At 39.9% G+C, this 23,613-nt stretch overlaps 2 protein-coding genes across 2 annotated transcripts; both read right to left on the reverse strand.

The window, feature by feature from the left end:
• Window positions 1-269: 269 nt before the first annotated feature.
• LOC146698247 (sulfotransferase 2B1-like) lies at window positions 270-4,209 on the reverse strand. The gene is made up of 6 exons (XM_085473289.1): window positions 4,056-4,209; window positions 1,881-2,089; window positions 1,666-1,792; window positions 1,485-1,579; window positions 924-1,104; window positions 270-803 (listed from the first exon to the last, which is right to left on the reverse strand). Exons 1-6 carry the CDS (start codon window positions 4,189-4,191, stop codon window positions 688-690), a joined length of 864 nt encoding a protein of 287 aa, XP_085329415.1. The 5' UTR covers window positions 4,192-4,209; the 3' UTR covers window positions 270-687.
• A 2,089-nt stretch (window positions 4,210-6,298) lies between these two features.
• LOC146698248 (sulfotransferase 2B1-like) lies at window positions 6,299-23,308 on the reverse strand. Its single transcript, XM_085473290.1, has 6 exons — window positions 23,070-23,308; window positions 17,498-17,706; window positions 17,282-17,408; window positions 17,073-17,167; window positions 8,078-8,258; window positions 6,299-7,887 (listed from the first exon to the last, which is right to left on the reverse strand). The coding sequence occupies exons 1-6, from the start codon at window positions 23,209-23,211 to the stop codon at window positions 7,772-7,774; spliced, it is 870 nt and encodes a 289-aa protein (XP_085329416.1). The 5' UTR covers window positions 23,212-23,308; the 3' UTR covers window positions 6,299-7,771.
• Between the last annotated feature and the right edge of the window lie 305 nt (window positions 23,309-23,613).

The raw sequence follows: 23,613 nt of genomic DNA on the forward strand, positions 1-23,613 counted from the left end.
ATACCAAAGTAACAGAAATTAAGTATTCACATAGTACATTTTAGTGCATGAGTTTAGACTCACTGGGCAAATTATAATTTTTTACTTTTTTTTTTTTTTAAAGTTAAATCTAAAGTAGTTATTCAATTCCCCCCTCCAAAAAATAACATATTAAAATAATGAAGATGTAAATAATTATTAGAGATAAAAATAAGTTAAAAAGTGCTTACTAAAAAATGACAGATTTCAGCATATTATGTGAACTGGAAAATAAAATTAAAACAGCAGTATAGAGGTATAAAAATCTCACTTTAATTTGTGAGGAATTCAAATGTTGCAACAGTATTTCCTTGTGGGTAAATCAGCACAAATTGTACAATCTTTAATGTCCAGTGCTTGTGGCTTCAGATTTATATCAGGATACACTAAATATTTTGTCAAGCTAGTTTTATCTGTATCTATAAATAGTCTCCATTTAATTTAAAGCATGCCAGTCATGAGAACTTTAATGGACTCAGTGAGGCTTCTGAATCCTGGTTTAATTGTATTAGAAGACATGTGAATAAACGTTGCTACTTCTAATGCTATTTACTCATGGTCCTAATATTGAAACCATAAATAGGTTTAAGAATATTGGCTCAGTTAGCATGAATTACTTGGTCTGAAATAACAGGCCAGGATTTTTGCCACTCCTGATCTCTATGGTGGTCAATCCAGGCTCCATGGCAGAGAGAAGCTCTCACCCTCCAGCTCTTTGGAAATCACAGAGGTGAATCGGGTCAGTTGCTCTGAGCTGAAGTGGTTTTTCCAGTCTCCAGCAATACCTGACAACAAAAACATGTCAAGCTTGAGTCACATAAACATAAAAACATCTGATGAGAAAAGAAATTGATTCTGGGAAGAAATCTAAAAATACACTTTTGATAGAAGATATGGAAACTCGCCTTTTCTTAGAAAAGGAGACTTGTCACTGTCCATGTACACCTTGGGGATTAGACTGAAGTTGGACATGTTGTTGTTCTGCATGCTCTTGAAAGAACAATGCTCTGCTATCTTCTGAATGACTTCCTCAGTCAGATTACAGCCCAGAAAATCGGAGATATGCCTGAGTGATGCAGGCAGGTCCTGGAAGAAACACGGTTGTTATATTATGTGAAACAGTGTGTGTTTTTCAAATTTAGCTTTTAATGAAAGCTCATTCTGAAGTCATTTTAAGATCATACTTTGAAAGGTCAGCGATTTGAGTGATTTAAGCTTCACATTTTTGGCACGATAAAAAGTCTGAGTTTTATTAGTTGAATACTATACGTCCAAACGTAATATGAACTTTGAGGGTTTTTTTAACAGCAAGAATGTTAAAATAACTTTTTCTATTGGGAATATTGCAGACATACTGACAACACAATACTCGAAGATAAAGTGTTCTGTACAGTGATCTGTTATGCTTTCCTTTCATGGAAAACAATGGAAGACGTTGTTAACAAAAAATTTTTTAAGTGTTTTACCTGAACCATTTCTTCGTAGGTAATGTACATTATTCTGTCTCCTAGTTCACTGTTTCTCCAGCTCTTTACGTGGTCTGTCCATTTTCCAAACATCACTGCAAATAAGATAGAAATTGGCAAATCATTCACATGCAACCACTCTTCTACTGGTGATAATAGAAGTGCAGTTTTGATCTCTGACCTTTGCCCTCAAGAAATTTATCCATGAACTCATCAAAGGTTCCTGGATCCTCAAGGAAGCCAGCCATCTGGTGGAAGTAGTATGAAGACACCATGATGTCCTTTGGGTTCCTCATGACGTAGATCACCTACAGCAGAAAGAGTGCAAAAACATAATGAGTGTAAAGTCTCTTATATAATCAGGAATGAATTGGGAATATCACACAGAGTCATTACCTTTGCTTTGGAGGCACAGAAGGAAGGGGGCATGAGGCTGTATGGAAAATGTGAGACCAGTGCCCGTGGAGATGCCAGCTTATCCACCACCCGTGCCAGTTGTTTCTCTTCTAGCCATGGGACTCTCTCCCAGTTAGGAATGGTATGGATGGGGGTCAGATCCCCCCCATTCAGCACCAGTGGGAGGATCTCCTGCATCCAGATTGTACCTGAAGAAATAACAGTGAAATAACAATCTGTATTGGAAACTATGCCCGGGCTCAGGAACCCTTCTGAGAAACAATGCCATTGAACACAGTTTGTCATTGCACCACAACTTCAAAACAACATCCTGCCCTGCAAGGGAAAAAAGATCCAGAAAGGCTGTTGTCTTCTTTGAGGCTGACTTCATCTAACAAAGACTTAAGTGAAAGATTTTCCAGAGGTCTGACAAATCAAAATTTGAAAGGGTCGTCCAGATGATTCAACTTCTTTGACCAAGTATACGTAAAGCATGTGTACTTATACTGGATGTAAATGTACCCTCAGTACAAAAATTAAAAAAAACAGCTCTTTGAAAAACATTTCTACCAGCTATTTTTGTGCTAAGCTAACTCAGCCTTACATTTGTTGCTGCTGCCTGCACTGTAGATGGGTGACTTTGCATCAACATGTAAACAGAAAAAATTTATGTAGCCCAACATTACATTAGGATTTAGTAGGTGGGGGAATGCTAAGATCTGTTGGAGTGGTGGGCATAGGGAAAAGAATCACATAAGAACAATTCCCAATGTGAGCTCCAGTAGGATTTTTCTTTGAGTACATGCTGTGATCAGCTAAGGTATGCTGCTGCTCTGAGATTCACTGTTGTTTATGGATTTAGCCAACAGAGATGCTAGATGTTACAGAGTATGAAGCTGCTATAAACGTCAAGCTCAGTGAGTGGACTACTAATAATATTCCCACCATCATTGTCTGTTAAACTGACCATGAAGCCCACAGTCTGCTCTCTACCAGTCCTACAAGGTGCATTATTACAAACAGTAAGCTAACTTGTTGAGCCTTCACTTAACTGCATAGCATTTTCATGCAACCTCTGAATGGGATACAGAGAGTATACTCCAGTTTGTTTTTTAAATAAATAAGGACATTATGTATAATCTCTGAATTTCAAGAAATTCCCACTTTCCCCCCTGCTGTCCTGTCTTACAGCTGAGTATGAAGTGGTGGGAATGAGAATCAGCACCTCTAAGTTTGAGAAAGTTGGCAGAAATGGCCTTTCTCTGAAGGGAGGCTGGTCTCTCCATTAGAGATTGTGCCTCAGGGTAGAGCTGCTACTCTTCCATACTGAAAGGAGCCAGTTGAAGTAGAACCTTCTACTATAAAAGCATGCTGTAATAGCTGCAGTGTGTGGTTTAGCATTATGTTGCTGAAATATGCAAGACCTTCCCTGAAAAAGATATTGCCTGGACGGCAGTGTATGTTCCTCTGAAACCTGTATATCCTTCTGAGACCAAGCCGGTTCATTTATGTGCTCTGTAATGGATATTTGCTTTTGGTCTATATCGTTTGACTTATTTGAGCTACCCTCCTAAGCCCTGATGTGCTTATTAGAGGAGTTCCTCTCCAATGGTGGGTGGTCCCTTTAGGCCAAAAAGGCAGGATATCACAGAAAAAGAGGCAGAAAATCACAGAAAAATTAAACTAAAAGTTACTTTTCTGCTCTGAAGGCACCTTTCCAGATGTGCAAGCACTCACTCCATAAGCACAGACCCCCACACCTTCAGATATGCAGGCATTAATTTGAGGAACATTTTTCTGAAACCATTCCACAACTTGTGAATGCTGTTTTCAGAAAGGAACCGCTGCCTAGCGTCATTTTTGAGAAACTCTGCCTCTCTGAGATGATCTTTTGATTCCAAGTCATGTTGCTGACGACCTGTCGCTAATTAACCAAATAAGTTTTGAAATGCTCCTCCATGTGATTATTTTTAGTGTCACTTCCCTTTTCAGTGTTCTTTTGCCCAAATCTCAGCTTTTTTGAGATGTTTTGCTGCCATCAAAACAAATTTCTTAAATATACAGGAATAAATTCCTCCATATATAAAATGTGGAAACTAAAGCTTATCAACAAAAACCATCAGAGACAACTAGAAAAGCTAAACAGCGACAACAGATATGAGAACAAACACATACCTGACTTCGGATAAGTGATGGCAAACACATCAGTGTCTTCCACACAGAAATTTTGGGCGTACTCCAAGCTCTCCGTGGTGTGGGCCTCCAGGGGCAGGAGGAGACCGTGGTACTTAATGTACTCAGTGGCAGACATGACAGTTCTCTGGATGAGTGAGTCTTCTGTACTTTTCTCCTATCCTTCGTTAGAGACTTTCTCCTGTTACGTAGTCAGTGCCCTTTCCCTGAGCACCTCCTTATTTAATAATCTAGTTGGCATGATTGGACCATTCTCCCCCAAGTACGTATACCTTCCTGAAAGGGAACTTTGTATTCCAAACTGCTTTTATATTTCAGAGGTTGAAGCCAAGACCTAATGACCACGGGTTGGTCTCAAATAGTATACTGTCTTTTTATTCGATTACTCTTGGCTTTATGTAGTAAAACTGACTTAAAGAAAATAAAACATAAACAACCTCATGCTGCAGACATTACTGACTGGTCATAGGTTTTGAAATTTTGTTGGGTTGTAATCATCAAGTTATGTTCTCCCTTTCTGTGTCTTGACATAAAGTTGGAGTGATTCCGTGTTAGTATAATGCCTGGCTTGATATGACTCACTGGAATTCACAACCGCAGCAAAGTAGCACGACAGTGTAAACACTACAGCGTTGTTCAGCAAGCTCGTAAAAGCAAGTAGTGTGTGTGCCTGTGTTTATGTCTGTGTCTGTGACCATTGTGCCTTTTCAACAATGACAGCTTTATTGGACTCAAGGGACAACAAATGAGAGACAGAAAAAAATTGGGCCGTGTGAGCTGAACTAGCAAAAAATGAGTGAATACCATTCGTTTTGTACGTCCTCCTTTTTATTCAGTTTTTTCTTACCGAAAAACAATCCTGCGTGAAAAATGGGCTCCTCTCCTTGATGACCTATTTGTCCACATGTGATCTTTTTATTAGTATACTGGATCTGACTGTATTAATGGAAAAAGTTTCACACCAGTAGTTCTTTAGTTTATAAAGAAATACAAGTTATCCTGCATTTGGAGTGAAAGTTCAGGAATGTGTTATTCTTTGCTTGTTCCAGATACAAATTTGATTACTTTCAGATTTTTGCAGCATTCCTGGCTGCTAACTCTTTGCAGAAGACTCACTGAAATTTTGATTCATATAAGCATGGTGTGTATTTTCAAAATACAGAAAGTAAAGTTTTAAATATTATAGGAGTTCTGTCTTTCATCCCAAAGACAGAATTCCTAAACACAAACTTAATAACGTAGTATATGCAGTGTTGGGAAGGTTACTTTTAAAATGTATTCCACTACAGATTACAGAATACATGCCCCAAAATGTATTTTGTAACGTATTCCGTTACGTTACTCAATGAGAGTAACGTATTCTGAATACTTTGGATTACTTAATATATTATCATGCTTTTTACAACTGCATGAATGTACTGTTGCTGTGTGATTTATTACTATTACTGAAAGCCCACGGCTGATTTGGTGCAACATTTGTTGGATATGGTTCATTTAAGACAGACAATTGCTTTAGTCTACCCAATGTCCTGTGTGGGCTTCCAACCCCTGTGGTCTGACATGTAGGAATGTGTTTGCATTTGTCTCCAAGATACAGTTCATCATAAAATGTTGCTGTAAGCACACCTGTATATGCTAGCAGCTTCAAATCTGCATAGCTGTTGCATTTTAAGTTGAATATGCTTGCAAATAACTTTTCTCCAAAACATAAAAAGGCAAGGCATTTTCAAGCTTTGACTTGCTCCATAAAGTTAGCAAAGCATTTTTATATCTAGTATCCTAGCTTTTTTTTCAGTCTACCATTGCAACATCCCAGAAGGATCAACTTGTGTGAGCTCGCCTGCTGACTAAAAGCTCCAGCTCTGTAATATATAAGTGGTGATTAGAGCACATTGAGTCACTATGTACACATAATGTACAGGCTTGAAAATCAGATTAGAGGAATGCAGAGTGGCTAAAGTAGCTTGATTCATTATGAGAGAAAAAAAGCAACCCCGTTACAGATATAGGGGAATGGAGCTTTATTTGTAGGCCTTATTTTTACAAAATCCAACAGAAATGTGTCTTTTCAAAGATTCATCCATCATTCTTGTTATTACAGCTACAGCTGAAATAAAAACAAGCCTGTGTGTCTATCATACGTCCGGAGAACAATATGATGTTTAGCATTTAAAATTTGACTACTATTTCATCAAAACTATAAAAGAAGTAAATAAGACAACAAGTTACTGTTAATGACTTTATTGATCTTCTTGTTAAAATTCTCAACAACAAATTAAATACAACATTACATCCATGTTAATTAAGATTGCAGTATCATAACTTTGTATTAGCAGAAACATGTGGACTGTGCCGTGAATGTGCTATGCTCAGTAACTTTAAAAATTGTACCAGTTAAATGTCAAATACATGCAGATCCAGAATATGGAGGTCCTAGATGGCAAAAGTTAATCATATACAAGGTTAACATGCAATAAGTATTACACACTAAAAAACAATATATATTAACCCTTTAAAGCCGGTCGGAGCGGGCACGCTCCGTTTTACATAACTATTTTTAAATCCCGGTAGCACTGCAACCACGTAAGCTAGCGCAATAATTTTTTTTGCATATGAAACCGGAGGAGTTGTACTTACATCTTATTCCATCAGCTTGCCCTAGGTCACAGTTTCCTTCTACATATAGCTTTGCAAAAACTGCATAAAAAGCACTTGTAGCAACAAAAACATAATATTACAGAAACACGCTTTGCCAATCCGATCAGCTGTTTGTAACACTTCCTACATCCATCAGCGCGAACTATCGCATGTCCGTCATGACCTGTTCGAAACCGGAAGTGACGTCATTTTGCGGCAATTTAGTTTTTTACCACTAGTTCATGGCACTAGTTTATGGGCTCAAATTGTGGTTATAAATATTTTAAAATATTTATTATAAATATTTTACAAGTACGAATATTTTGTAAATCAGACAGCATAGTTGTGAACTGAGTTTTGTAACCTGTAAACCAAATATCTGAAAATTTTATGTTTGTGCATCTATGGAAGAGAATTTGTGTCAATGTAAAAGAGATTTGTATTTGTAAAAAAATATTTACACATTACAAATTTGTTTTTTAAGGTCTGGTTACAGATGCAAAGCAAAAAACTATATATTAAACTTAAAAATTTTGACCAAATTCTTCTTCCTTTCAGCTGATTGGTCAATGTCAGGTCAATCACAAATTTAACAATCCAATCAGAGACAGATGGGTTGGGCTGTCGAAGGGGTGCTTTGCTGAGCTGCAGGTCCTGGAAGGGTAATATAGTTTGAAGCTGGAGGATTTCCATATGAATATTCATTATAAGCTAGGTCCCTTAACTTCCGGTAGCTGTTGAAAGGATAAAGCTGTGATATACCAGAAATCCCATTATTACTTTAGTATTACCTAACACAAAGTCAGGGCTGACCTGGGACCTGTGAGTCACACTGCGGAGCATAAAGGCCCTTTCACAACGGCATGCGCTGCACTCACCGCTAAATCAGAGCGAAGGATCCAAAATTTGTTGTGCTGGTCAATGCACTCTTTTGTTTTTTTGGGGCAGCTCTATGTATACTAGATGTGCCTCCTATAAGAAATATAACATTACTCGCGATATAGGTCTCGATTTTGTCTTTACCACTCCTGATCTCTCCATCTCACTATTTCAGATGGTGGTCAATCCAAGCTCCATGGCAGAGAGAAGCTCTCACCTTCCAGCTCTTTGGAAATCACAGAGGTGAATCGGGTCAGTTGCTCTGAGCTGAAGTGGTTTTTCCAGTCTCCAGCATTGCCTGACAACAAAAACACGCATGCAAAGAGTCACATAAACATAAAAACACCTGATGAGAACAGAAATTGACCATGGAAGAAACTCTGAAAAGACATCTTTGATAACAAACGCGTCCAAGTTGGTGTGTTGTGTTCAATATCACTAATTTTTCAACCCAGTCAGATGTGTCATAATGGGATATGGAAACTCACCTTTTCTTAGGAAAGGAGATTTGTCATGGTCCATGTACACCTTGGGGATCAGACTGAAGTTGGACATGTTGTTGTTCTGCATGCTCTTGAAAGAACAATGCTCTGCTACCTTCTGAATTACTTCTTCAGTCAGATTGCAGCCCAGGAAATCAGAAATACGCCTGAGAGCCGCAGGCAGGTCCTGGAAGAAACACGCTCGTTATATAATGTGAAACAGTCAGTGTTTTTTTAAATTTGGCTTTTATTGAAAACTTATTCTAAAGTCATTTCATGAGCAAACTTTGAAAGGTCAGGGGTTTGAATAGTTTAAGTCACAATTTCAAGTTTTGGCAAGACATAAGTCTGGGTTTGTTTTGCTCAAAGTGACAAATGTGGAGGGTGCACTCCAATGTTCCCTCTAATTTTTCATGTGTCTGAGCGAACACACAAACTCCCTGCGCGGTCCCTTGGACCACTGTGAGCAACATTAGAAGTGTGCACTGTGGTCACGCCAACATCGAATCCATCCAAATTACATGGTTTATTAAAATAATCAAATTAAAGCATTTATGTTAGACTACTTTTAATTAACTGCTTCAGCACACTGACAATGAAAATTTGAAAAAAAAAAAAAATCTTGTTCATGACCTGTTTAGTATGTTAACACTATTGGAAGTGAAAATAACTCTAACTCCAATTTTGAAAACACAACTTTCTTTCTTTTTTAAATAAAGCTCTGACTTGAATTATGAGTATGAGTCTGTGGTCTGGGAGAGAGTCCTGTAATTCTCTGTTTGCAAAATACAGTATATAATGACCAATGTTGGGCAATTAATTATATAGTTACTTCTTCAAAAAAGTAACTGAGTTTTTCAAACAACGGAGTTTTTTGCAGCTGTTTACCTAAAAATGTAGCCAAGGCATTTTTTAAAATAAATATTTCAAACTATTTACAGAACAATCAGCTGTTCTGCATCAAATTTGATGCCACACAAATTATTTGTGTCACTCCAAAAAATTAGTTCTGTCCACTATGAGATAAAGGAGAACAACAGCCTGATACCTGCCTGACAACAGGAGATGTATCACTCCTGTAACACCTGTAACATTCAGTAGTCGCCTCATTGTTCTGACACACACAACAAAACTATTGACTACACTACACACTAACTATACAAGACAACACGCTAACTACACAAGATTTGTGCTAAACGTCGCAAATCACTCACCTGGCAAAACACTGCGGTCACTCCTAAAACTTCCCCCCTTCCTAAACAATAAATGCCATGTTGCCATATCATTTTTGATTGGTCAACATGGTATATTTTTCGACCAATAGGAAAGGGTGGGGGTTTTTTTGGTTTTGTTTTTGCTCACAGGCTTTCGAGCGTTTTCCTTATAAAACACAGTTTTTACCGTTTCTTCCCGCAGTAAATATAAACAACGATAGTATTCAGGAAGAAAACCAAACATTGCATATCTTTTTATCATAACTCTGGTTTTAGGTGGCCTATCAACACAATTTAAAAACTGGTATAAAGTCCACACTTTTTCCGTCAATTGTTTCGTCTGTCCTGCTCACATCTCCAATGGTTGTACACGTTGTCATTAATGTGGCTTCACTCCACATAAGCCACGCCGCTTTGCTAGCTAAAACACCGGTGTCGGCACATAAGGACGCTGTCATAGCCTGTCAACCACATTGATTAGCTGCGAATGTAAATGGCATTATTGGCTGGACTATGGAATATGGTGGCATCGTTCTAATCCCATACAGGAGCAGTCAGTCACTCACTGACTAACACTGCAAAACAGAATTGTTAAAGTTTTAATTTTAATTTCAATTCAGGTTAGATTTTTTTTTGTGCACAACACAGATTTTCTGTGCGCAGAGACCGTGCCAGCAGTGCGCAATTGTGCATGTGCGCAGCTTAGAGGGAACATTGGTGCACTCGGGCCTTTAGGTGGAGCATCAAAATATGTGGGAAATTGTGTCTCAAAACTAGGGATGGGAATTTAAACATGTAAAATAATTTATTAATATAATTTAAATAAAAAATAACGCATTTAATCACACTTTGCATTTCAAGCAAAGGGGAACTTTTGTCAATGCACAATTTCCTGGAATACCAACTACACTAATGCACACATCAGATGTACAAAAAGGGAGAAGAAGAACGCGCATTGTTAGGACTGATCGGAGGCAAATTTCATTTCAAAAGACTACCTGACAGAAGCCTTGATAAAAGCATGGTTTTGTGCAAGCTGTCCAAAAAGGAGTTTCCGTACCACCGAAGCACCTCAACCTTACGATACCATCCAAATTCAAAACATGTTGCAGGAGGCACAGAACCTAGCACTGGCAGTGACAATAAAACATATGAACAGTCCAAATTTGATGAAATGACTGGCCCCAGAACCAAAATTAGTAAGCCAATATTGGACAAACTTACCAACTCTCGCATAAAAGGATTGCTCTGGACTGTAGACTACTATCAGTGGTAGAAGATAGGGGGTTAGAAAATGTGCTACAGTTAGCATCAGGTGATCCAACTTTCAACTGCTGTGCCGAAAGACTATTTCAAGTAAAATTGAACAGCCTTATGATATTGAAAGGGAAGCAAAATGAGATGCATTACAGACACCCCTGCTAATATGGAGGAACTACACCAGGAGCAAACAAGACTGGAGCAACAGAAAGAGCCACTCACACAGGATGTTACTACACGGTCAAATGATGGTGTAAACCATGATGTTGAAGAGCAGCAGTAAGGTGACTCCTGTGCGGATGGCGAATTCAGTCGACTGCTTGTTTCGGATGCGAATTTGGCTCAATGATCCGTTCTAATTTTCCTGTAGGAGCTTAATTACTTTTGGTGGGATGTGCTCAGTCTCCAGTGTCATCCAAAGTGTTGCCCAATCGATGCAGTCGAATGTAGGCTGAAAGTCAATAAAGATGATGACCGTCCGTTTCCCACATAAAATTTGCTCCTCACCTGGCAAATACTGAACATCTGGTCACAGGACCCGCGGTGAGATCTGAAGCCGGCTTGCTCTTTGCGGTTCGTTTGTTCGCGATGTTTCTGCAGGCATGATTGAATTACTTTCATGAAGACTTTTCCACTGATCAAGAGCAGACTGATGCCGCATTCGTTTTGGCATTCTCGGTTGTTGCCTTTCTTGAAGATTGGGATAATGATGGCCTTCTCCCATGTTCTTGGAATCGTCTCTGTGCGCCACATTTTTTTGCGGAAGAAGGTGCACTTGTTGGAGAAGAACATCACCGCCAGCCTTGATCGATTCCGCTGTAATTGCATCCACACCAAGCGCTTTTCCATTTTTCAAAGTCCCGATGGCTGTCTTCATCTTTGCCAGGGTTGACTCATCATCGGACCATCGGGGTCTCTGGTGCTTCGATGGGTGGCGGCTCTGCTGGTGGTCCTTGTGGCTCCGTCCAGCACTGTAACCGCTCAGTTGATGATCATACAAAGGTGCCATCAGCCTTTCAGATGTTGTCATTTGTTGATTTGGTTTTTCTACTCAGGCATCAGAGCATTCGATAAATGGTGTGGCACTCATGCTTTGAGGCCACTTCCTCCAAGTCAGCCACTACTTGGTTCCAGTAAGCCTCGCGTTCTTCCTTCAATCGGCGTCAGACGTCCTTGTTGAGCTGACGATATCGTTTAAAGTCGACCAGCTTCACATATTTCGCTTCATCTACCATATCGAGACATTCGTCGGATATCTACGGCTGTGTTCGGCAGCGTGTGGGATGGCACAGGTCTTTGGCGCTTTCCATGATGACGTCCAAAACTTGTTGCTCTTTGACGTTGACATCTTCGGATGGCACCAATGCAGCAAAATGGCTGGATAATGCTATTTGAAATTCTGCCTTGTAAGCGGGATCTGACAGGCATTTCCAGTTGGGCTTTGCCAATGGGTGCGATTTGCATTTGGCTCTTTGTAGTAGAAGATTTATCACGGAAACAGGAGTCAATCAGGATGTAATCCAACATCGCTGAGTCATCACCTGTTGGATTTTGCCATGTGAGTTGATGTTTCTTTGGATGTTAAAATTGGGTGTTTTTCCGATGATGAAGTTGTTGGTGTTGGCGAAGGACAAGAGGCGCAAACCGTTGTTGTTCATTACACCATGTCCAAAATGACCCGACCCCGTGCTCTCCCACCCAGTCCGATTGAATCCAACGTGTGTTGTAGTTGGTTATAGAAATTGTTCTTGGCCGGGTCTGGATTTGTCTCGGTTGGTGTGTAGATGGTAATGAGGTGGGTTTTGATGCTACCGTTGATGGTGAGCACTACAAGGCGATTGGAGATTGGCTGGAATGAGACAACACTCTTGACTGTGCGACGGGCAACCATGAAGCCAACTCCTGCTTTTCGTTTTTCTCCACCCGAGTAGTAGAGTGCCATCTGGTCATCGTTGAGTGATGGTTTGACGACCGTCTGCCCTGATCCTGTGAGTCATAATTTGGATAAAGCTCTGATGTCGATTTTGCAGTTCAGTAGTTCTGGCAATGATTTCAAATTTGTATTTCCACTTTCGGTGTGATGATGTTTCGGTTCCTTCGGCCAGTAGCCCACTTCTCACCAGCATCCTTGTTCCCCAATACTGGCGCATCGGCTGCCCCGGATGCGGTAGCATTAAACAAAGAATTTAGGACATTATTTTCTTGAACTGTCTACTACAGGTTTGTGACTGAGCTTCTTGGAGGTGAGCCATATGTCTTATATTCCGTGGTTTTACCTGCTTTCTGCCACCTGCGTCACACCATGGAGGTCTCCAATGATAACTCAAACTACATGGTGAAATTTAAGACTGCCTTCACAAAGGACCTATCCCAGCGTGTAGCTACACTCAACCATCAGTGGCTCAAGATAGCTACTGTGCTTGACCCACGCTTTAAGGATTTAAAGCATCTTGCAAGCGGAGAGCGAGAAGAGTTTTGGACCAGCCTTGAAGCCCTGCTGCAGGAATAGCGTAAAGATGCCACCACAAAGGAGGCAGCAAAGACAATGGGCCTCCTCCTCTCTTCTTTGTCTTCAGACTCTGATTGAGATGAGGATGCCCTGTGCAACAGGGCTCTGAGTTTGTACAGAGCAGAATCCATCATCAGCGAGACAGACTCCCCGCTGCAGTGGTGGTCCAGTCGAGCAGAGACCCACCCACAGCTGTCTGGCCTGGCCCGGAAGCGATGATGATGATGGTTATGCATTTACCTGTCACTTGCAATGTTTCATGTACATGTTACCTGCAGTGAAATGGGTCCCCTTCTAACTATATACACTGCAAAAACATCACATTGGGAAGACAGGTCAGAGAGCTGTCTTCCCAAAGGATGATAAGAAAAACAATGAAATGCACAATACATGAGGGGAGAGGAGGAGAAAAGCAGACTGAGCTCCTGAGAGGAGAGCAGTTTGAGAACAGAAAAAAACACCTCAGCACAAAGCACATGAATCTTCATACCTTACAAGATAAAAACAGATAAAAGCACAGTTACTTTGTCTAAGTAACTGGTTAAAAGACACAGACAGTATGGAGTACGTAGGTATTGTGAGTCCAATGGGTTTGTTATTTTTTGCACTAAAATAGTCGATGATCACACTGTTTTAGCGGAATGTACAAAATAATTTTGGCTAAGGTTACTCACAGTTTAAAGGTGAAACTGGTCAAATAACCTTTTATATTTCTGCTTTATTTTTTTAAGAAGAAAAACTGCACGTTATGTTGAAATTTTTATCATTATTATTGAAAGACAATACCATTTTGAAAATGTACTTATAACAGTATTTTATTTTAAAGTCTGCCCAATTTTGGCCAGAGATATTATTTTTGCTTCTCTGTTTTGAATTGAAATGCAGTTTAATTTTTTTTTCCCCCCCAGAAATTAAGAGCTTGAGTTTACAATTTTCATGACCATGTCTATTATTTATTCTGTCGCCCACTAAAACCCTTTTAAATCAAAAAAAACATTTGCGCTTTGAGGCACATTTGCTTGTGCGATTAAATGTGATTAATCAAGATTAATTCATTAATTACAAAACCTCTAGTTAATTAGATTAACTTTCTTTTAATTGAGTCCCACCCCTACTCAAAACACAATATAGATGTAGGTAAGTAACAATTTTTAAAAACACAGTTGTCAGCTTGGTCGAGTGGCCATGGAAGCAGACATCCAACATAAGAACCAAAGAGTCTTTGACTGAATGGAATAGATGGGTTTAAATAACCTCACAGCATATTCCATTCTGCAGGTTTCACTCAGGACTATAGATGATACAAAAGAAATTGCATTGTAACACAGAAATATTTATAAAAATACACTATTTACAAACATTTCCAACTTAGGCCACATTTAAAATAATAACCAACAATAATCCTATTATAAATATGAATGAATGAATAAATAAATTCCCATACCCTATACTCGTGCCTTACTCTCCTCCCGGAACAAATAAATTGTTTGCGGGTCCTGGGGCCAGTGTTGGGGAGTAACGGAATACATGTACCGCCGTTACGTATTTAAAATACAAAATATGAGTAAATGTATTCCGTTACAGTTACCGTTTAAAAAGGTGGTATTTAGAATACAGTTACTTTGTTGAAATAAATGGATTACACGGCGGTACTTCCCTGTTTCATATTGTGGCGGGTCAGGACTGTTTGGGTTTTGTTTGACAGCTATGTTCTGTTGTTCCAGGCGGCAGCGTTACGGTTGCCATGGTGACGCGCTCTCTCTGCGACTGTGTGTTTCCTGGGTTAGAGAGCGCTTTTTTGTTGTTGTTGTTCTCGTGCTAAGCTAATTGGCCTAAAGAATGTAGCCTTATGGCAGTGTAGTCCGTGCTGCAGGGAGAATGGACTGCCATACCTGTTATGTGTCTGTGAGCGAAGGAGGGAGAAAAATGTGAGTGGAAAAGTACGAGCTTTCACAGAGCAGAAACAATAATAACCACTGCAGCCAAGAAGAGTGCCTGACGAGCCCAGTTGTAAGTAAGCTATTAAGACTCGAGTGTACACTGTGTTCGTGTTTTCCTCCGAAACAATAAGTTCCGTTGGAGCAGCCTTTCAACGCTTCTCTCTGTCTCTATTTTTCGGCTACGAGCCCGACTCGGAACCGACGTATTAGCCAGAGGTCCCTTTACTACGGTTCGGAGCCACGGACCTTCAGTAATAGTAATAAATCACACAGCAACAGTACATTCATGCAGTTGTAAAAAGCATGATAATATATTAAGTAATCCAAAGTATTCAGAATACATTACTCTCATTGAGTAACGTAACGGAATACATTACAAAATACATTTTGGGGCATGTATTCTGTAATCTGTAGTGGAATACATTTTAAAAGTAACCTTCCCAACACTGCCTGGGGCACAATCTTCCCCGATCATAACATTGCAACCAGGAAGCAGCAGAGGTGAGTAAAAGGCTGAAAAAACTATTTCTTTCTATGATGTTCTAGCTGACTACTATGATTTATGTTTGCAAAAATTCATGTTATTTAACCAACAGATTTGTATATTGTAGAGCTGGGCGATAGAACGATAACGATATGTATTGCGAAATAACTTTTTCTCGATAGAAAAATTAAACTATTGCGATAGGCCTCACCGCTCTTGTCCTCTTAAAAAAAAAAACAAAAAAAAAAAACAGCCAATCCAAATTAAGTAGCGCAGAGCCGAACCAATCGCAGCCGCAGCGTCACGTCACGTGACTTGTTACGTACAGCACAAGTGCCAAGCCGCACATGTGTATTTGTTTTGGGAAGCAGCCAGCCGGCGTGCCGCCCGGGTAACGGAGGAAATGAGTGTGCTGACTAGAGAAAAATCAACCGAGAGCGTGACCGAAGAGAAAACAGATGATGGTTCCAATGCCGGAGAGATTGTCGAACGGAAGAGCCATAGAAGTTCCGTAGTGTGAAGGTATTTCGGCTATTTCAAGTCTGACAAAAAACAGAGTAGCGCGCACTGTAAATTGTGCCAAAAGCAAGTCTGGAAATGCAATAAAGCGGTGCATGCTCAATCTCTGACTGGAAGCACTAATTCGTCATTCGGCTTTTGTCAGACTAAAGTAACTGTTAAAACTGTTTGAAAAGCTAAGCTATACAACAAGGAGAGATTGAGAATTTCCTTTTAGTTCTCAGTTTATTTGATATTGACAAAAGTTAGTCAATTTTGTCTGTTCTTCTGTAAAACAAACTAAGATTTATTTTTAGAATTAATATTTTGTTTCTAAGTGGAATTGACAATTTAGTAGTCTGTTTCGTTTGTTCTATTTTGAAACTTAAACGCTTTAGCGGCTGCCTTTTGTGTAGTTTGCAATATTTGCCTTTATTTATCTGAAAAAGTCTCATGTTCCTTTAGTACATCTACCCTGTTGAACTTATTATGGGAAATAAATATTTAAATCAAAACAAGCTGCTGATTATTTCACATTTTACTTGTGAGCAACGGCACATTTAAATCTAACAAATATAGTTATTTGGCTTATATCGTGATAGATATCGTTATTGCCTGAAATGAAAAAAACATATCGTGATATGAAAAAATCTCATATCGCCCAGCTCTAGTATATTGATATAGATCGCTTTCTTTACTTGTATATTGTAGGCGAATGCCGTAGTGACGAGGTGCAGGCTGAAGTTGAGCAAGACAACCGCACCCACAAATACACACACAGCTAACAACAGCTGCTCATGTAATTCAGCTGATGACCTGATAATGAATAAAAGTTTCAACAGTCCTCCAATTACTTTCTGTTTACTTCAATGCAGAATATGACAATTGAAAATATAACAAGAGAAAGTGTGAGTTAAAATATTTATTCTGTGCAGGTAATGGCAGCTCTCTGTTACACCTGTCTCTCATAGTGTGCACGCACACACTGACAATGCGGTGCACTATGAGACAGTGTGTCTGGTAGTTTAGTCAAGAAAAAAAAAAAAACCTCACATGAAATACTTTCCTTTCAGTGAAAACATTGGAAGTGTTTTACCTGAGCCATTTCTTCATATGTAATGTACATTATTCTGTCTCCCAGTTCACTGTTTCTCCAACTCTTCATGTGGTCTGTCCATTTTCCAAACATCACTGCAAATGAAGCAGACATTGGCTGACCAGTTACAGATCCAACCACTATTGTGATAGAACTTGCAAATATTGATTTTCTTGCATGTCTCCTCTTGTGCATATGTGATCTCTGACCTTTGCCCTCAAGAAATTTATCCATGAACTCATCAAAGGTTCCTGGATCCTCAAGGAAGCCAGCCATCTGGTGGAAGTAGTATGAAGACACCATGATGTCCTTTGGGTTCCTCATGACGTAGATCACCTACAGCAGAAAGAGTGCAAAAACATACGTGTGTGTAAAGTCTCTTACACAATCAGGAACACATTGGGAATATCACACAGAGTCATTACCTTTGCTTTGGAGGTACAGAAGGAAGGGGGCATGAGGTTGTAGGGAAAATGTGAGACCAGTGCCCGTGGAGATGCCAGCTTATCCACCACCCGTGCCAGTTGTTTCTCTTCCAGCCATGGGACTCTCTCCCAGTTAGGAATGGTATGGATGGGGGTCAGATCCCCCCCATTCAGCACCAGTGGGAGGATCTCCTGCATCCAGATTGTACCTGAAGAAATAGCAATAAAAAAATAAATGAGTATGAGCTACAGGGCCCTATTTCAGGAAGCCGGTTTAGTGCAAACTCTGAGTAAGTATACCCTGAGTTAACGAAAACTCTGGGTTTTCGGTTTCACAAAGCGAGTTTAGATTAATTCTGAGCAGTGTTGGGACTAACGCGTTATTAAGTAACGCGTTACAGTAACTACGTTATTATTGTGGTAACGAGCACGGTAACTAGTTATTATGCCAAAATCAGGAACGCGTTACTCGTTACTGGGATTTAAATAGGCTCGTTACTCGTTACTTCGTGTGGTGGCTATGGAGCTTCCACAGATTCAGTAACATTAGCAAGTGGTGGAGGGCAGCAGGTGGAGGATGGAAAGAGGACGCAGAAGGAAAAGAGACCCGAGGCGGCCGCCGGTCCAAGTGTGAACTGAACTTCAGGTAAGAAGTTATGACCTGCAGTCTCTCTGGGTCAGATATGAACCAAGTTTAGGTGGAGTTTATTTTCGTTATTCTGACTTTTTCCGTACTGCGTGCTAGCTAGCATGACGGAGTTTCTATACAGCTGGGTGGGTGCTATGAAGTTAATGATGTTGAACTTTATTTTGTTCATAAGTTATTAGAGTTGCCAACCGTCCCGTCTGGTATTCAGAGAAAATATTACGCGTTTCTTATTGAGGTGAAAAGGAACAGTTTGTCCCGTAATTCAGCTACAATGAAAAAGGCACAAAGCTGGAGTTATTCTGTGTCTTTACTGCACAGCTGCCTCTTCTTCTCTCATTCTCCCCCCTCCCTCCCTCTCCCGTTTCTACTTCAATCATGAAAACTGATCAATGATCAGCTGATCGGCTTTTCTCTCTTGTTTGTTTATCGCTCACTTTGCGCCGAAAGAGGAAACCAGCGGATGTCGCGCTAAACAACAGCAGCACGTTTAAGCTTGATCAGCTATTGTTAGAATTTATTTAATATTAATTTCTAATATCGGCTGATGTTTGCTGGAGCCACAGCTGTAAAGCTGCTGGTCATGATATCAGTTTGGTTATCTGGTGAGAGGGAAACATGAAGATGAAACCAGGAGATGTCCTTACTGAAGCATCAGAGCTGAGCAGGTGATGGAGAAACAGGTTTACCTTTTAGGTGACATGAATGAGTTGAAGGGAAGTTATGAACTGTTTCTGAGAGACAAATAACCCCAGGATCCTTTTCTAAGTAGCTGACAGCTGGTAACTGTGCAGGAGTGGGTCTAGCAAAGTGTTGCCAGGGGGGCATGTAGGGCATTAACAGGGAATGGGGGGCACAAGGAAATACTTTTCTTTCTTATTCCCATTTAAAATGTCTAGCTTTTAAAAAATAATTATCTGAATCTTACAACAAACGATTGATAGATTGATGCATATATACCATCAAAACAGTGTACATCACTGTCACAACAGTGTTTATTTTCATTCAAAGGCTTTATGATTTTTCCTATAATGGTGGGCCAGTCTCTAGTCAAAATGCCCGGGCCAATTTTCTGTCCCAGTCCAGCCCTGTATGCAGCTCATCTGCAGTCTGGTGTTACCTACATCTTCGTATTCAGAAGGCAGAATTTCTGAGTTCTGAGTACAATCGAAAGCACCACGACTGCAGTTTTTGTGTTGGATGTAAAAGGCGCGCATGACGCTGTGACGTAGGCTAGAATCATGGCAGCAGTCAATGACGGTCCAGGCGTGGGATTTCTCTCGTGGAAATGTGCACATTATCTTTTCCTTTCTATTGGTAGGTGGCACAGTGCACTTGTGGCAAGTAAGCAAGCTAGAAGACTGGCAAAGTTATGGAAGAAACACATTAACAAGAGAATTCTGAGTAAAACCAAAGTTACTTTCCCTAGTAACTAGTTACTTTGAAAGTAACGAGTAACTTTAAGTAACTGAGTTACTTTTGAGAGAAGTAACTAGTAATGTAACTAAGTTACTATTTTAAAGTAACTTACCCAACACTGATTCTGAGTGAGTTACTATGACGACACACTCCGTGAAGCTAACCTGCCCCCTAGCAGGTTTACTTCAACTAACCCTGACCTTCTCCGCCTCTTTGTCAGAAACCTGACTGTAGGAAGTGTCAGACATGGCATGCCCCTTCCTTGAAGAGCCAGCAGATGTTGAAGCCCAAATTCTCCGCAGAGCTTTCCGCCGGGAGAGAGTGATTAGAGCGCGTTTGGACATTTTATCATTTCCTGATGATTTTCTGTGTGAACGTCACCGTTTTTCAGCACAATCTATAATTTATTTGAATAACATCCTCAGGCCTAATATTGCTCATGTGACACATCGCGGACATCCTCTCAGTTCTGTACATATTATTTGTATTGCACTTCGGTTTTTTGCAAATGGGAGCTTTCTGTATAATATTGGTGACGCTGAGCACGTTTCCAAGGCTACCGTCTGTCGGGCAGTCAGGAATGTTACAGTTGCACTGAAACGTCTCCTGTACTCGTTTGTGGTGTTCCCCGGTCATAGACCCACAAGATTTATCAAAGAGGGATGCCACAAAATTGCAGGTAGCAGGATGAACGAAACTTAATTCATGATGTGGTGATACTTGAACTACTACTTAAATTTTACATTTATTCTCACGGTTCCCAGGCGTGATTGGCTGTATAGATGGCACTCACATTCCAATCATTGCTCCTTCAGTAAATGAAGGAGACTATGTGAACAGGAAGTCTTTCCACAGCATTAATGTACAGGTACATAGCTCCCTGTAGCATTTCAAACTAACAAATTATTTATTATAGTAATGGATGCTAATTTGTGTTCTCTGCACTGTGAAGATCATATGTGATGCTGCCAACATTATCACAAATATGGAAGCCAACTGCTCAGCCTCTGTGAGTGGTGGTGGTGGACGACCTCCACCTGTTTTTCGGGCCTCCGCTTTTTTTCTGTTGGCTATAACGGGTCACATTTGAGCATACAGAGTAAGCAAATATGTAATTGTAATGTGCTCAGATAATTTCAATAAGTGCTTACAGAGGGGAAATTAATGTAGCCTCTAACTGCAATTGATTTACATCGGACAAACAGACCAAGCACTATGGCTCATAATACAATTACACCTTACCTGTTTGGACTATATTTTTATATTTCATTTTTACTTGCTGCCAGGAACGTTTGGGGCCTGTTGGGTTGCACCTGCGCTCACGTCACATCACAAAATAAAATGTATAAAATATAAAATAAAATAAAATATAATAAAATAACGTGTTAAATGGGTGGAAATCCCTAGATCAATGTTTAAATTAACACTCACGCATTGACTCTGTCGGCTATGTTTTGCCATGCATGCTCCCTTTCTTTTGCAGCTGAGGCTGTGTTACTTTTTTTCCGCAAAATTTGCATGTTATCGGCATATGCTGCCATCAGAATTTCGGCCTCAAGTGCTGTAAAATACATTGACCGCGCCTTCTTTCCCTCCGTCTCCATGGTGACTCGCTTAATCTGTGCTCCACTAATCAGGGCTTTATGTATCCTTGTGCGCGCGTTTAACTTGGGGTTAAAGCAACTCCGCGTTGATTGAACTAATTGTTATCAGCCTTTCTGAAACCGAATATTCCGAGTTGGACAGTTCGGGGTTACTCAACCCTGAGTATCGTTTTTCACTCTGAGTTTTCTAAACCGGCTTCCTGAAATAGGGCCCAGGTCTTCAAGTATAACTGCATAACGGGTTAACAGAAACAATAGTGGGAACCGGTGCTTAGTATCAGGAACGCTTATGAAAATCGGTCTTAGTAAATGTGAGCACAGTTTGTAACTGCTCTCCAATTAAAGATCCTGCACATCATACACACACATGACTGCCAGGTGCAGTGCTTTCCATCATCTCAACACACTCTTTTCACTTGTTGGTATATTTCATCTCTATCATTAACCACGCTAATCTGCTGGACATCCTTTCTACCTTGTCTTGACTAGCCAGTTGTTACAAGCCCCATTTTCTTTTCTTAGTGTGCAGCCTCACATACAACTCATTATAAACCATTTCCTTTCATAAGCGCTCTCTTTGCTGTATGACAAGCTCCCAGTACTCAGGTCTTTCTTCACTTTGGATACTTTCCTGTAGTTCTTCTTTTCACAACAAGTCTACTTGTTGTTTGGAAACTATCCAGAGGATACATTCTGCGCAGTTTTCCCAGACATCTGATAACCCTTGCCTTCCACCCAGAGCTATCTTAAATCCTCTCTGAACTCTGTAAAACATTCTTTGCTCTTCAACTTCAGCGACTCATCTGCCTAGCTACATTCTCACCTGCCACTACCTTGCAGACTCCCATTTCCTTCAAACTGCACATTTTATACACTTTTATACATCCCTCTATGTTCCTCCCTCTTCTTGAAGTACGTGTTCACCACAGCCATTTGCATCATTTTTCACAATATCATAACAGTTGACACACGGCTTTGGAGTGACTGGAAAAACTTTGCATAACTCTTGCATAGTGCACAGTATCTAGGCTTACTTAACCACATATATAGGTTTATGCAGTCTCTAGCCTTCAAAGGCAAACTGGTAATAGTAAACATTCAGGTTGAGCAGCAAACTGTTCAAGGACGGTGTTGTGCCAAAAAGTGATTGCCTGCCAAAAACTGATTTCCAATGTTTCCATGTATTTTTTATGTGTAATATCTTTACGTATGTTCGTAAACAGACTTCGGTGAACAGGGTTTACAAAGGGGTTATATATAGAATTAAAAAATTATCTGTTTTTCAAGTATCTTTACAACTCTGTGTTATTGTACTTACATTATAACCAATTTGGTCGTTTATCCCCACTTAAAATATTTTTACAGAACTATTGTAATATTTGCTGCCATTTCTGTTGTCCTCTTGGCCAGCTTACTCTTACAAAAGACATTTTTAATGTTAATGACATTTTTTTAACTGCATAAATAAAGGTTACGTAAAAGTCACTGCCAAAAACTGATTGCGGCTTCTACCTTCTTACACTAATGTTGTTTGTGGCTCAAGATGACTTTATGTCATCCATAAGGGATGCATTTGACATATGTTTCACATATTATAGGCCAACACTTATAGCAGTTTAAATACGAGCAATAAGTTTTTGGCAAATACCGGAAATCACTTTTTGGCAGAACAACTGTTGTACTGTACAACAACTGTTGTATTGTAAAACAACGGCGTACAATTCACTCGCGAACCTCATTTATTTTCACCCTCACCCGCAGACTCTGCGTGCTCTGTCTGACACCACTTACACAGATAAATGCGCAGGTGCAGCGTCTATCATCAAATTCTACCATCACAAAGGTTTAGTCATCAGTTTTCTGTGAAGTAAAAGCCGCTTGAGTGTTTTACAGAAGCTCTCACCTGACTTCGGGTAGGTAACAGCCAGGACGTCGTCGTCTTCAAACTTGAATCCCTGAGCAAACTCCAAACTCTCATAAGAGTGAGTTTCCTTGGGCACAATCAGTCCGTGATAGTGCAGGTACATCTCCTCGGAAATCGACATTTTTCGAAGTATGCAGAGAAAGTGTAGCTGTCAGTAACCGTCGTACTTCCCCGCCACGTTCACGCACGGTGGGAAATCACAGAGGAGGCGAAAATGCAAATCAAACAGTAAATATTTACTTTCCTCGTGCCCAGTGCTTGATTCCTTAAACATCTCCAAAGTTATTTATTATGTTACTTATGACCTCAAAATTACTATTCAGACTAATAGCAATTAACTGTCCCACAATCATGTCGAATAAAGTAATAGCCAGATTTTACAGGGTAACGTGAAGGCAGCACGTGATTTTCTGTATGGCGCCTGATTTACAATTAGGTTTTGTTCGATACAGCAATATATATATATATATATATATATATATATATATATATATATATATATATATATATATATATATTAATA

This window comes from Copadichromis virginalis, linkage group LG11 (genome assembly GCF_057382275.1).
Source record: "Copadichromis virginalis isolate Kocher_CV1m ecotype Utaka linkage group LG11, C_Virginalis_male_GT1.1, whole genome shotgun sequence".
In the NCBI taxonomy this organism is placed as follows: domain Eukaryota; kingdom Metazoa; phylum Chordata; class Actinopteri; order Cichliformes; family Cichlidae; genus Copadichromis; species Copadichromis virginalis.